This window comes from Triticum urartu, chromosome 3A (genome assembly GCF_056163025.1).
Source record: "Triticum urartu cultivar PI428250 chromosome 3A, HENAU_Tu73, whole genome shotgun sequence".
Lineage (NCBI taxonomy): Eukaryota > Viridiplantae > Streptophyta > Magnoliopsida > Poales > Poaceae > Triticum > Triticum urartu.
In genome coordinates, this window is record NC_141875.1 from 150,217,875 (window position 1) to 150,232,036 (window position 14,162).

The 14,162-nt window shown below is 44.9% G+C and overlaps 1 protein-coding gene across 1 annotated transcript; it reads left to right on the forward strand.

Annotated features, from left to right (window-relative positions):
• The first annotated feature begins 387 nt into the window (after positions 1 to 387).
• On the forward strand, positions 388 to 10,951 carry LOC125543368 (TOM1-like protein 9). Its single transcript, XM_048706694.2, has 10 exons — positions 388 to 740; positions 3,187 to 3,265; positions 3,763 to 3,861; positions 3,955 to 4,068; positions 4,265 to 4,407; positions 7,666 to 7,747; positions 8,437 to 8,522; positions 8,901 to 9,134; positions 9,307 to 9,803; positions 9,977 to 10,951. The coding sequence occupies exons 1-10, from the start codon at positions 640 to 642 to the stop codon at positions 10,693 to 10,695; spliced, it is 2,154 nt and encodes a 717-aa protein (XP_048562651.1). The 5' UTR covers positions 388 to 639; the 3' UTR covers positions 10,696 to 10,951.
• Positions 10,952 to 14,162: the final 3,211 nt, after the last annotated feature.

A 14,162-nucleotide genomic window follows, 5' to 3' on the forward strand; every position in this document is an offset into this window, starting at 1 on the left:
AGTTCAGGATCCTAATTCCAGGGATTAAGAGTTGCGGGTCCGATTTGTCTAACCTCTATGAGATTAAGATTTCAATTGGACTTCTTCCTATTTCTGGTGTTCTTTATACCACTTTGATGGAGGTAGTAGATGGGAAGTTTTCCTAAAAAAACATTTAAATTCTTTTGATTTTCTTTGAGTGGGTTCATCCATCGTCCCGTTCCAAACCGAAGCCTGCGTGAAGAAACGAATTAATTAGGCCAAACAAAGTAAAATCACGCGCTCCAAAGCGAGTGTCGGACAGCTCAGATCACGCAAGAACACACGCTGCCACCACCAGATCCCGTCACCTAACCGCCCCCATCTATTATCACATCATCATCACCATCGTCTTCGTCGCCGTCGAAGCATCGAAGACCCACACAGTGTACACTGTACAGCTAATTTCGCACGACCTATAAACGACCAGAACAAAAAAGAAGAGGGAAAAAAACGGAGCCAGGCCTAGCCAAGCCGCCCACCGAGAAAGGAACGCGGCCAATCTGGTGGCCTCGTGCTCGCAGCCAATAGCCCGCCTCCGATCCGCATCCGGCCAGGCGGCGCAGCCTCCGGGGCCAGGGCCGGTCGGGCGGGCTCCCCTGCCACCGGCGGCGACGCGCCATGGCCGGCTCCATGGTGGACCGGGCCACCAGCGACATGCTCATCGGCCCCGACTGGGCCAAGAACATGGAGATCTGCGACATCTGCAACCGCGACCCCGGGTACGGTCCCCTCCCCCTCGCCCCGCCGATCCCCGTCCCGTCGCCCGGGATAGTAGGAGTACGTTGCCGTGCGTGCTTCGTACGTCGGGCGGTTGGCTGTGGCGTACTGTATTACGCGGGGGAGCTATGGCGTGGATGGAGTTGTGATGATCTGGGTAGGATGGAGCGTGATTTTATGTCGTGCGACCGCGTGATTGCTGGAAATGCTTCCAATCCCGACAAATTCTGGGAACGGTGGACTTCTATGAGCGGTTAGTTTTGACCGAAACGAGACAAACGGCTCGAGTTTGGATCTTCCTGGAGCGCCCAAGTCAAATACGGAGATAGTACAATCGGGTGGGTGGCTCTGGGAATTGCGATTTTGCGAGCGGTGGATCTGGTTCCAGCCATCTGCGCACTGTTTTCTCGGAAAATGGTGTTCTGTTTCAGGTTTAACAGTGTTTTCTCTAATCCTCATTCATTGTTGAATGGAGATTCGCTAGTGCAGAGAAATCCTGTTTGTTGACTGATGCAAAGCGCCAAAGGACATTCTGCAAGTGACTCAATTGTCAAGAGCGTGCTAGTCATCTACCCCTGTGGCGTTGGTCAGTATTCATTCGTTTTGCTGGATAAATGAACCAAATGACTATTTCACCCCGTGCAAATTTCTCCAGTGATAGCTCGCTCAGGACCCATACCCGTGTTCAAATATTTGCCCCTCTAGTATGGACTGGATGCCTCATTTTGTTAAGGAGAAAATATTTCTGGAGTCAGGTTTTTACAAGCTCCGGTCAATCCACTCACTTGATAACCTGAGAGTTTCATAAGTTGTGCCTCGTTCATGGACCTTAAGGCAAACCATAGAGAGTAAAGAAATGAAAACAAAAAGGGCTGCTCCTGGAGGCACTTGCTTAGAGCCGCATGAAGAATGCAGGCTATTTAGTCTCTCGCAAGTCGCATGAAAGATGAGAAAGACTATGTTGTGAACTTCCTTACAATCCTGAAGACAACTTTACAACCTTTTAATCTTCCGCTTGCAGTCTCTATGCTTCTTTAGAAGGAAGATTTGATTGCTTCTGGTCTCTGCACTCAGATGTAGTTCATCATTACAAAATTCAGCTAAAAAGAGCACCGTATCTTGCAAATATCCAGGACAAAAGGAAGCAACTAAGTAATGCCAACATCGCCTAGTTGCCAACAGTTTTTATGCTATGTGGCAATAACTTTGAACTAATAATTATTGGATTAGATCATATACAAGAGAATTATACATGATGCTAACTCGGTTCTGAAAGATTTATGTTAAAATGCTACTTGAATGCTGAATTGCTTTTTCACCGAAGTGCACACTGACACCAGTGGAGCTGCCCAACAATCCTTCACCTAGCCTAGTTCTTCATGGTAAACTCTGACAATCTGAAGAAATTGGAAAGTGAACAAGTATTCGGCATAGCTGTTGATTTTGTGGTTTTTATTATGTGGGAATGACCAGGGTGCTCTTACACCATGTCGGGATAGGTCACTGGCTGTCCATCGGTTTCCAGTAGTAACTGTTTACTGTTAATCCTGTTTTACTGTTAGTTCTGCCGAAGTAGAGTCCATTAAGGTGAGCACCTAAGTTAATTCTGACGTAATTGACTATATCTTCTAAAGATACCAAATGAAAAGTCATTGTTGTTGTTGCCTCGTAATTATCTAATCTTATCTTTAATTATTAGCTGTACTTGTACTCTCCCCTAAACTTCCAAAGATTACTCCCTCCTTTCCGGTTTATAAGGCTCAATTCAAAATTCTCACCAACCAAGGTAGATGGTGAGTGGTGGAATACTTTTTGTAGTTTGCAAAAGCACCCAATTAATGCTCTTGTTTTCCTCAAAAAAGTATGTTTACCAATGCATTAATTGCAATGCATGCATGCATAAATTACATGCATTGGTCAATTTTCTCTTAGTACTTGCATGCAATGATTTAATGCACCTTGGAATCTGAACATGTGATGGAAAACAACCAAATTGAGCCTTATAAAATGGAAAAACTAAAATTTTGAGATAAGCCCTATAAACCGGAAAGGAGGGAGTATTTATTAGTGGAATACTTTGATGCATTGTTTTATCTGCATAGGTGGTGTATGCTTACTTAGCTTAGTACAATTCGGTTGACTACTTATTGTTTTTTACTACAGTTGACTACTTGTTACTGCTAGATTAGCATTGGAGGCCAGTCAATACCCATTTGGCTGTTTATTATGTGCTGGTTTTGAGCAACAATTAGTTTCTATTGCAATTTTTAAACATATCAATATAGTTTTCTTTCCTTGATTCTTATTCCAACTATTGTGATTTGAGATGAAATAGTTGGGCTGACTCAGAAGAAGCATCTTAACATATAGTTACTGTTAATTTCCTGCACTAGATGATTTACTTGTTGTCAAATACTGATAGTTGTTAGTCGTTCGACGTGGTAACAGGCAATCCAAAGATGTCGTGAAGGCTCTCAGAAAAAGAATTGCACACAAAAATCCAAAAGTTCAGCTTCTCGCACTAACTGTAAGTTTATTTGCAGTTTGGACTGCTCTTTTCTATAATTATAGTTTAATACAGTCATTGAGAGAAAATCATGCTGGTGTGCCTTTTCAATAGAACTGAGCGTAACTGCCTGGTGCTTAGCTTTGTTTGCATTTTTTTCTGCATTTCTGAAGTTCGTGTTTGTGTGCATCTTTCTCCTATGCTTCAAGAGTAGATGTTCATTCAATCATACCCATGCTGCTTGCAACAGCAGTGAACATCATGATGTTATTGAAAATGGGTGCAACGGTTATTCCAGCCTTCAAATCAGATGATCTTATGTAATTAACGTATATACTATTTGTTCTTATCTGGCGCAGTAAAAAAATGAGTATAATCAATGAGGACACAGCTGATTTTTAATCAATTTATTTTTGTAGTTTCATGTTTCATTAGTTTACGATTCGTTATGGTTTGTGGGTGTAAGCAGGATTCAGTTACTGTCTTGATGATGAACTGATGATATTCTTCTACTCCAGCTGCTGGAAACTGCAATCAAGAACTGTGGGGATATATTCCACATGCATGTTGCAGAGAGGGACCTGTTGCATGAGATGGTCAAGCTAGTGAAGAAAAAGGTTTATCATTCGTCATAATTCTGAAAACTACAATGGCTTTCTTTTAATCTGCTGAGTGCTGACGTATGATGGTCTATTCGTTTCACCTTGCAGTCTGATCAACGCGTCAAAGACAAGATTCTGGTTCTAATAGATACATGGCAAGAAGCTTTGGGGGGACCACGTTCAAGATATCCACAATTCTATGCAGCATACCATGAATTAGTGGTATACTTTCAAGTCCAATTTGATTTATTAGGCTCTAACATATCACTTAGCCAGTTGTTCTATTTTAAAATGTTACTACTGATATGATTTTATCTCAACCTTGATGGTTTTCAGGATGAATACATGGAATGCTATTTAATTCTAAAAAGTACCTTTCCGTTTCAAATAATAATTATGCTGTTATTCCCCCTTACAGCGTGCTGGAGCTCAATTCCCCAAGAGGTCTGAGAGACCTGCACCGCTGTTTAATGGGCAGTCTGAAGCAGCGAAAAGTATGCGTAGTCCTGATCAACGGGACGAAGCTGAATCTTCTGCTGGAAATGACTTCCCTGCTCTGAGGTGTGATTTCTTTCCTTTTGTTTCTGTTTTCTGCTCTGAAGTTTGAGGTGTGCTTTCTTTCCTTTTGTTTTTATTTTCTGCTCTGAGGTGGTACTGTTCAATTGGCAGAATTTGCTTCTGGACCTACTAGTTTGGCAATTACTGAAACAGACTGCAAAATTGTTAGAGTACGTAATGGGCCTAATGGGCCTGGGCTGGCGGTATAGCCCGTTAGTCTTAGGGTTAAATAGAGATAAGGGTCGCTTGCTTAGGGGTCAAGTAAACCTCTCTATATAAGGGGAGGAGATGTATCAATCTAATCAAGCAAGAATTAAGAAGGAAATCCCTTCCATCTTGCCCGGCCGTGGGCAAAAGGCCCCCGGCCGGCCCTCTCGCGCCCTCCTTCTAGCAGCGCCATAACAATTTGGTATCAGCTAGCTTCGGTTCGATCATGTCTTCACCGCTGCCCAACCCGTCTCTTCTGCTGCCGGTCACCTCGTCGCCTCCGGCGATCACCACGACCGTTGCCCCGCTCCTGCCCGCGCCGGGATCCTCCGTCGCGCCCGCCCCCGCCGTCCTCACCCCGGAGGTGTCTGGGGCGCTGCGGGACCTAACCCAGGCGGTCCAAGAGATCCGCCTGTTCTTGACTGAGTCCTACGGGCCGCACCCGGCTGCGCCGCCCATCGCCGCCACCACGCCGCCGTGGCTGCTGTGGCAGCCGCCGCACCAGGCGGCCTCCGCCGCGCTCGCCGGGCCGCTGCAGCAGCCGCAGCCGCTGCAGCTGCCATCCACTGCCACCACTGCCGCGCCCAAGCAGGCACTGCAGCTGCCATCCACCGCCCCGCCCTGGCTGCAATGGCAGTCGCCGCTCATGGCGGCCTCCGCTGCGCCAGGCGCTTCGCTGCAGCAGCCACCACCGGTTAGCTCCGGCCCCGCATCGCCCGCGCCGGCGGGAGTTTCGATCCACCAGATCAAGTTCCCGCCGTCGCCATCACCGCTTCCCCAGGGCGTCCCATCCAGCAGATCAAGTTCCCGCCGTCGCCTATTCCGGCTTGGATCACTACCCGCCACGTGTCGGCGGCTGTGAGGCTGCAGGCTGCTGCGCGCGTCGGCGTGTGCGGGAGATGCGTGGTCTGCAGCTGCCGCTCCTCCCAGTTGCGCTTTGCTGCGCAAAGGACCTCGATCTCGTCCGCTGTGTCGGGGATCTTGGGCATGCTGTTTTCCCTACGGACAGCGACCTCAAAGTCTGCGACATCGGCGGTTGGGGGGGGGGCACCCCCCTGCTCGCCATTCTCCATCGACAGCCCTCCACTCTTCTCTGTGCGGTGCAGACCAACAGCCGTCCGGCGGGGAGAAGGCACGGTGTCACCGACAGGAGCGCACCGCGTAGCACCACTACAGTCCGCCGCCGGCTGCCGCGGGTGGCCATACACATGCACTCCTTTTGTCCAGATGGTGTCCATGGGATCCAGGTGGCTGTACACGTGCACGTCCGACGTGTGGATGATGTCCACTTTATGTTCAGGGGTCCAAAATAAAGCGTCCAAGTCCATTTCAGGTTGAGAGTAATAAAACATGCCGAGATGTAAAAGCCTTGTTTTTAGGTGTTAGGTTTGTGTTGCGTCGAGTCATGGTTATAAGTTGGTTAGGTTGCAGCTCGAGGACAAGCTGCATGTCCAGGTGGGGTGTAGTGTTAGAGTACGTAATGGGCCTGGGCTGGCGGTATAGCCCGTTAGTCTTAGGGTTAATTAGAGATAAGGGTCGCTTGCTTAGGGGTCAAGTAAACCTCTATATAAGGGGAGGAGATGTATCAATCTAATCAAGCAAGAATTAAGAAGGAAATCGTCTCCCTCTTGCCCAGCCGTGGGCAAAAAGGCTCCCGGCCGGCCCTCTCGCGCCCTCCTTCTAGCAGCCACATAACAAAAATTGATAATTTACTGATGGAGACTGGAAGGTTATTTGCTAGAACACATTAGACTTATAAAAATATCACTTACGGCATCTTTGATTCGCAGGATTTTCTAAAATGCAGTATAGGAAAAACACAGAAATGGAGTGCATGCCATCTTCAATACTACAGAATTAGTATGAACATTTGATTGTGCGCAGGAAAAACATAGGATTCTTCACATGAGGTTGGAGTGGATGGAATTTTTTCCTATGAAAATTAGTACAAATGAATCCTAAGGAAAATTTCCTATATACTGTAATCCTACAAAGCAAGCGACCCATGTACTAGGAAAAATTCCTAAGGATTAGAATCCCACAAAATTCCTTTACAAGTCCTGTAAACCAAAGAAGCCCTAGACTTCAGAAAAGAGAAGGGGTGTGACTATGAGAAGTCCTGTTTATCCTTTGGATAGAAAGAAGATACAAGGTTGAGCAATGAGTCAATGTCAGGTGGGAGTCGACTTCCAAGGGCAATTAGGGCTCTTGTTACCGTTTATCTATTTATCATAAGTTTCAGAATAGTGTACTATTTTAATTGGTCCAATGTGCTCCAGCGAATGATCAAAATTGTGTGGATCCTTTAGCGGACTGTCTTACGATGTGCTCTTTAAATGCCAACCAAGTGTAGAATCAGAGTTTTGCCTTTATTTTTAGTCTTGTCATTTCCCTATAACTTTTGTATATTTTGTTATTGTGTCTCACCATTGTAATGTGATTCCCACTCTGGTTTGTGATTTCAAATGTAAACTTGAGCATGGAATGTTGTATAAAGTTAGTTTCTGTTACTCCCTTTGTAACAGTCTAGAGATTCTTAGTTACGTAATATGTGGCGCAGTGGTAAAGCTGCTGCCTTGTGACCATGAGGTCATGGGTTCAAGTCCTGGAAACAGCCTCTTACAGAAATGTAGGGAAAGGCTGCGTACAATAGACCCAATGTGGTCGGACCCTTCCCCGGACCCTGCGCAAGCGGGAGTTACATGCACCGGGCTGCCCTCTTTTTTTTTTCCTTGTAGCAGCCTAATTTTTTTCATGACTTATTATCAACTTGTCTCAAGCACTGGACATGACATGAATGTTCATGTAGTCCTGTGAGAAATGGTAAATTCAAGAATGAAGAAAGCTATTCTGTTTTATGTCCAGATAGTCTTTTTAGCCTCTTTATAATGTAATAAGACACCAGGTCTTTTCTTTTGTTGTGCTCCAGTGGGCATCTTTGAATACAACACATCTATGTTAAGTTTAGCTTATGTGCAGTCTTACCCCATTTTGTATTGCAACCTTATGTTATTTTCAAGGATGGATTGAACTGAATACTGCATATATTTTCAGCATGTCAGAGATTCAAAATGCTCGTGGTATCATGGATGTACTAGCTGAGATGTTGAATGCTTTAGACCCTGGAAATAGAGAGGTACCGAAATTCCATCTGAGTTTAATTCAATCTGCACAAAAATATGGACCTCTTATCTTTATAAAGTTGCAACCAACAGTTGAACGTGGTATCCTGATTTGTTAGTTTATGATTTATAAATGTTTTCTTTGGATAGTATGTCCTGACCAGTTTTAGTTTCAGATATAATCTTGTTGTAATTGTATGGAATTGATTGTAAATTTGTACTTTAAAATATGCTTTTGTACAACTTGCTTACATTCCGTTAACACTAATATCAGTATTTATGATGTCCAATCCGAGGTGTCCAAGATGCCAAGGCTTCAAGGCCTACTATCTTAGACATGACCTATAACCTGTTCGGTGTGTATTTGATCACATCGCTTGAAATACCACATACCTGTTATCTATGTTATGGCAAGGTATTAAAGCATGTAAAATTCAGTATGCTTACCGCTAACCCTTAGCTGTATGTCTGGCTTATCTTATGTGTTGGGCACACCCGTGTTTTCCAAATCTCAGCATCAAATGTAAATTCATATAGATCGGTATAGATATACATAAAAATGCACTTTTAATTAGAAATTCAAACCCATGGTGTTATTGCTGTATTCATGTCATACATAACAGTAGAAAAAGCTCTACACTTACAACCTTCTCTGAAATTGCTCACTTTTGCTGATTATGTTTTTGAAATGCTGTGTACACAGGGACTAAGACAGGAAGTAATTGTGGAGCTTGTTGATCAGTGCCGCACTTACAAGCAGAGAGTGGTCCAGCTAGTTAATACTGCTTCGTGAGTGCACTTATTTTGGATCACCTAAATTTTGCATCGGTGACAGTCGACTAGTGTGGTGTATCCAATGTTAGTGGATGTCATTTTTGAAGATATAGGTAGCTTTGTGTGACTGAGATTTCCTTCCTTGAGCACCTTTTTGGATCGTCGGATAAGAGGACGATGGAAGATCTGCTTTGTCACTTGTTTTCTATTATCACTCAAGGGCCTATGAGATAACTGTTAATGTATCTGGATACTTCAAAAACATTGTTTGTCATTAAAAGCTGACACGAGTAGCTTGCGCTGTTTTGTTTAGCTAAATAATGTAATTTAGCTCCGTATTTGTTGTGTTGAATCTACATATTACGTGACTATTTTTCTTCTTATTATTTACAGGGATGAGGAACTTTTGTCGCAAGGGCTTGCACTAAATGATGATTTGCAGCGTGTTCTAGCAAAACATGACGCAATTGCTGCAGGCATTGCTGTTCGAGTGGAGAAAAGGCCAAAGTCTCTGCAGGCGCTAGTTGATACTGAGGATTCTGCGAACCAAGACTCTAAGAAAGAGCAAGCACTAGTAGATATTGATGACCCTACAAGCCAAGATTCTAAAACAGAGCAAAATCAAAGGTTTTAGGCTTCTTCTATCACATTTGTATATGCTTACTTCTATATAGTGTTAAGGATTGATTTCAATACGTACTTCAAAGAGTCTTTGTTGACATTCATATATATTGAGTTGCACTTTATATATAACTCCTCTAATTAACCTCTGTTTGTGTGTGGTCTGCCCTTGTACCAGCACCAGTGAGCCGTCTCCTTTTGAGCAACTAGCGCTTCCAGCACCTCCAGTATCGAATGGCTCAGCAAACGCTGCACCAAAACCTGATTCTGGCATTGATCTTCTTAGCTGGGATGATACCCCATCCACTGCAGAGAATTCGCTGGCTCTTGTACCGGTCACTGATCCATTGGCTGACTCCACTTCAAATCAAAATGCACTGGCGATTGTAGACATATATTCTCAAAACAATACTGCTAATAGCAATGCCAAATCACTTGACCCCTTTGGTTTCGATTCAAGTCCCACTCCTCTTGGATCACAGCCATACAACACTGCAACCCAGCATCCTGTACAATCACAACAGCCTCCTCAGCAGGCGGCGCTCTATTCTAATGGAAGTGCTGTAAACCCTGGAACATCTTACGACCCGGCGTCACAGTATAATCACACGAATTCCGGGTGGAATGGTCAAGTTGCCAACCATGCAGCACCCCCGCCACAGCAAGTAAATTATGGTATGCAATGCAAATTAGATCGTTACTTTTCTGCATGTCTCTTTTATATCTGTCGGAAGTACTTCATTATCAGTTCAATTGGTTTCGCTTGCATGACTTCTGCATATCTCAACACACTACATTCCTGCAGATCCGTTTGAAGAATATGTGATAGTCTTGTGTGAATTTTGTAGATGATCAAAGTGGAGCCCTTCCGCCTCCACCTTGGGAGGCTCCGGCAGCGCCAAGCAATGAAATGCCAAATGGCCAATTGGGTGCTATGCAACCTCTCCCAACTCCAGCAAGCCAATTCGGTGGTGTGCAGCCACTACAACCGCAGAACAACCACATGGCAGGTCTACAACCGCAGCCAATGTATAACAACCAACCAGGAGCTATGGTACCTCACGCAATGCAGTCCAACCAAACTGTTGGAGGGCAGATGCAGCCAGGTTATGGAAACCAGTATGGACATTTGGCACCACAACCCATGCCAATGCCAGGCATGCAGTTCGCTGGTATGCAACCATCTCCGATGCCAGGAGCACAGCCAGGCATGATGTATGCGCAACCAATGCCGGGGGCGCAGTTTGGAGGAATGCCGCAACAGCAGATGTACGGCGGTGGTGGTCGGATGGCGACGCAGTACGGTTATGTGCAGCAGCAAGCAGCACAGTACTACAACCAGGGAAGGCCAGCAATGTATGGGTACCCTGGCACCAACGGCCTCTCTCAGAGTATGTATGGTCTCTCCATGCAAGACAGCTCCTACATGGGGGGCATGAACTCGGCCTATCAGGCAGCACCCTCTTCATCCTCCATGGCGCAACCCATGAGGCCGTCGAAACCCGAGGACAAGCTCTTCGGCGACCTTCTCAGCATCGCCAAGACGAAGCAGAACAGAGCTTCGTGATACGACTGAGTGAAAGTGTAAGAGGTCCAATATATATTTTGTCTATTTTTTCTTACAAATTTTCCACGTGGCTTGATCATATACACTTGTGTAGCTCTCTTCTCTTGCGTTGGATGTGTAAGCTTCAGTTTTTGACGCTGCTTCCCCACATTGATTCCATTATTAAATTCGTTACGACGTGTGTACTGGTCACGCCAGAGAGGAAAACCAACGTCGGTAAATGGTGATTTAATAAAGATTAGCTTGTTGTGAGGCATTTTTTTCCTGATAATTAATAGACATCATTCAAAACAGCAGGAGTACATATTTAATATTTGTGCCGGTCGTTTGCCAACATTGGGAGACTGGTTGGATGGTTAGAAGGATAATGGTATTTCTAGCAAAACAACACGTGTATTCTTGATAACTAATACGCATTTTTTGTGCCAGTCGTGAGCCAACCAAGCATTTTTTCCTGATAATTAATAGACATCGTTCAAAACAACAGGAGTGTTCAAAACACTATAGTTCAATTGGTGATTGCATTATTCTAAATTTATTTTAAACTTTTCAATAATTTGTGTTTAGTGGAAGGAGAGGTTCGTGTTGACTCGACTATGAAGGCGTTTATGTGTAGTGTAGGACATGGACTCTGATGGGCATGCGCAGTTACTTAGAGGCATGCACACGAAAACTTCTCAGCTGTCATTGATAAGGTCAAGTCGTAGACGTGACGGCGGTTCGTTATGAAGACAATAGTGGTCGTTCGGTAGTTTTGATGTAAGTTTTATTATGTTTGAGATGCTTTATACTTAGAGTGAATTTTTATAATAGATCCGACCTTTTTAAAGAAAACATGAGAGAAAATCACAAGAAAAAAACTCTTCTTTCGAACCTCTCATCTGTTATACCCCTATAAAAGAACCAAGGAAGCAGATTCAAGCCAAGGAGGCAGATTCGACCCATCTCAACCATTTAACCACGTAATTAATAGTCCATATAGTCAACCCCGCAAAAAAAAAGTCCATATAGTCTCCCAATGTTGAGCGCTAGCAAGCCACCAATTCCACCGATCAACCCTCTTGCTTACGGTTAAGCCACTCATTTCCTCACCCATCATGCCCACCTCTCCCGTTCAAACACCACGCACGAGTGCACGACGCAGGACGCCTGCATCGCCGATGCCAGAGGTCGGGGTCGCCAACGACGACCATCGTCGCCGACCAAATTCAAAGCACTCCGTCTCCACGATGGACTCAAACGGCGTCGTAGTGAAGATGAATTCTGTATCGTGGGACATGACTCTCCTGCTTCTGCAGGGCTGCTTCGACCCAGTCCACGCCGCTGCCCCGGCGTTTCGGTGGGCAGAGACTGCATAGGTAAGAGCATTTTCAGCCGTTGGCCCTTCAGGTGGATTCGAGTCGCTTGAGGGTGAACCGGCGCTAAAATCAGTCTGGGGATGATCGGGTTCCCAGCCGACGTCCTCAGGGTCGACCTTAGGCGTTTGTTTTAAACTTTTTTGAACATTTATTTGACTAAAATTCGACGAACGAGACAGATATTGGGCAAAACAGTATATTACTTCGGCGAACTGAAATAGTTTTTTTACATAGATAAAATACTTAGAAAAAAATAAAAAGGCCGCGACTACAGGCCGAATAACGCGCCGAGAGAGGCGAAGTCGCCACCGTTGTTGTCTTCGTCGTCCTTCTCCTCCTTCACGCGGCCGCCCCTGCTGGACTCCTGCCCGGGGTCGCCCTGGCGGACCGGTGGCGGCGTGTCGTCGTCGTCGCTGTCGTCGTCGAGGACGATGACGCCTCCTTCGTCGTGGCCACGGCGCCAAGCGGTGAACCGCTCAAAGGCGCGGCGTTGGCGCTCCAGCTCCGTCCATGCCCAGTCTTCGCGCGCCCACTTCAAGGCCGCCGCGTCGTCGAACCCTGGCTCCGTCTTCACGGCGGCGAGCCCCGGCTCTGTGTTCGGCGTTGGAAGTACGCCGCCTACGCCTCGTGGTTGCTGGAGGCGTACTGCGGGAGGGCCCGCTGCTCCTCCGTCAGTGACGCCCGCACGCGATCGACCTCGTCGGTGACGTCGGGCAGCGGGGGAATGGGGACGCCACCGGCGCTGAGCTGTGCGCGCAAGTCAGGGGGTGTGGGCACCATGTGTACGCGTGGCGGGAGGTGGTGCGTCACCGTGCTGCGCCGCCCGTGAGGAATCAATGGAAGGCTGACCGACGGCAGCCTTGGCATTGACTCCTCACGGGAAATCGAGGCGATGAGGATGATGAGGCGCGGGGTCGCTGACTCGGCGGGCCCGCCGTTCTTTCGCGCCAAAAACGATTGCCCCGGCGTCACCGGGCGCCCCCAGCACGCCGGGCTCTACCGGCGCTCGCTAGCAACGCGTAGTGGGCCGGCCCATGAACCGAGTGAACAAAGCAGACGTGAAGAAGAAAAAAACAAATCCGAACTGAAAATATGGGAACAGTGGGATTCGATCCTAGCACACCATCATTCGTGGCTTGATACTATAACCACTACACCGAACTAGTTCTTCTGTACACTCCTAGAAAAACCATCCTAGTTAACGTTTCCTTAGTAAAGCCAATATAAATCTTTTTGAAAAAAGAAAAGGTAAATTTGAAAACAAGATCATCGATTTTAAGAAAATTTCATAGATTTATCTAAAAGTTCATTGATTATAGCATCGATTTTGAAAAAAGTCCATCCATTTTGAAAAAAATAAAAAGAGTTCATCGATTTTGAAAAGAGTTCATCGTTTCGAAAAATGAGTTCATAGGTTTTGAAAAGAGTTCATTGATTTTGAACAAAAGTTCATCTGTTTTGAAAAAAGTTCATCGATTTTGAAAAAAGTTCATCAATTTGAAAGAAAATCCATCTGTTTTGAAAAAGAGTTCATCATTTTGAACAAAAGTTCATCGAATTGAAAAATAGTTCATCGGTTTTGAAGAAAAGTTGACAAACTTAAAAAATAGTTCACGAATTTTAAAAAAAAGTTCATCGATTTACAAAAAGTTCATCGAATTTGAAAAAAGAATAACTTATTTTGAAAAAAGTTGATCAATTTTGAAATTTTTTCATAAACTTTAAAAAAAGTTCACGAATTTAAAAATAAGGTTCATCGAATTTGAAAACAAATGCACAGATTTTGAAAAAGGTTCATCGACTTCAAAAAAAGTTCATCAAATTTGAAAAAAGTTCACTGATTTTGAAAAAAAGTTCACCGATTTTGGAAAATGTTTATCCAATTAGAACAATGTTCATCTATTTTGAAAAAGTTCATCAAATTTATAAAAACGTTCATAAAATCCGATGAAGTTGTTGCATCGAATTGGAAAAAAGAAAAAAGAAAACGAAAAGAAGGAAAAGAAAAAGAAAAAAATGGAAAAAAAAGAATTAAAAGATGTACAAACTTGTTTGCTAGCACGTAAGGAAGGTTGGCTGGGGTGGTTAGTGTGTCTTGTACATAAACTT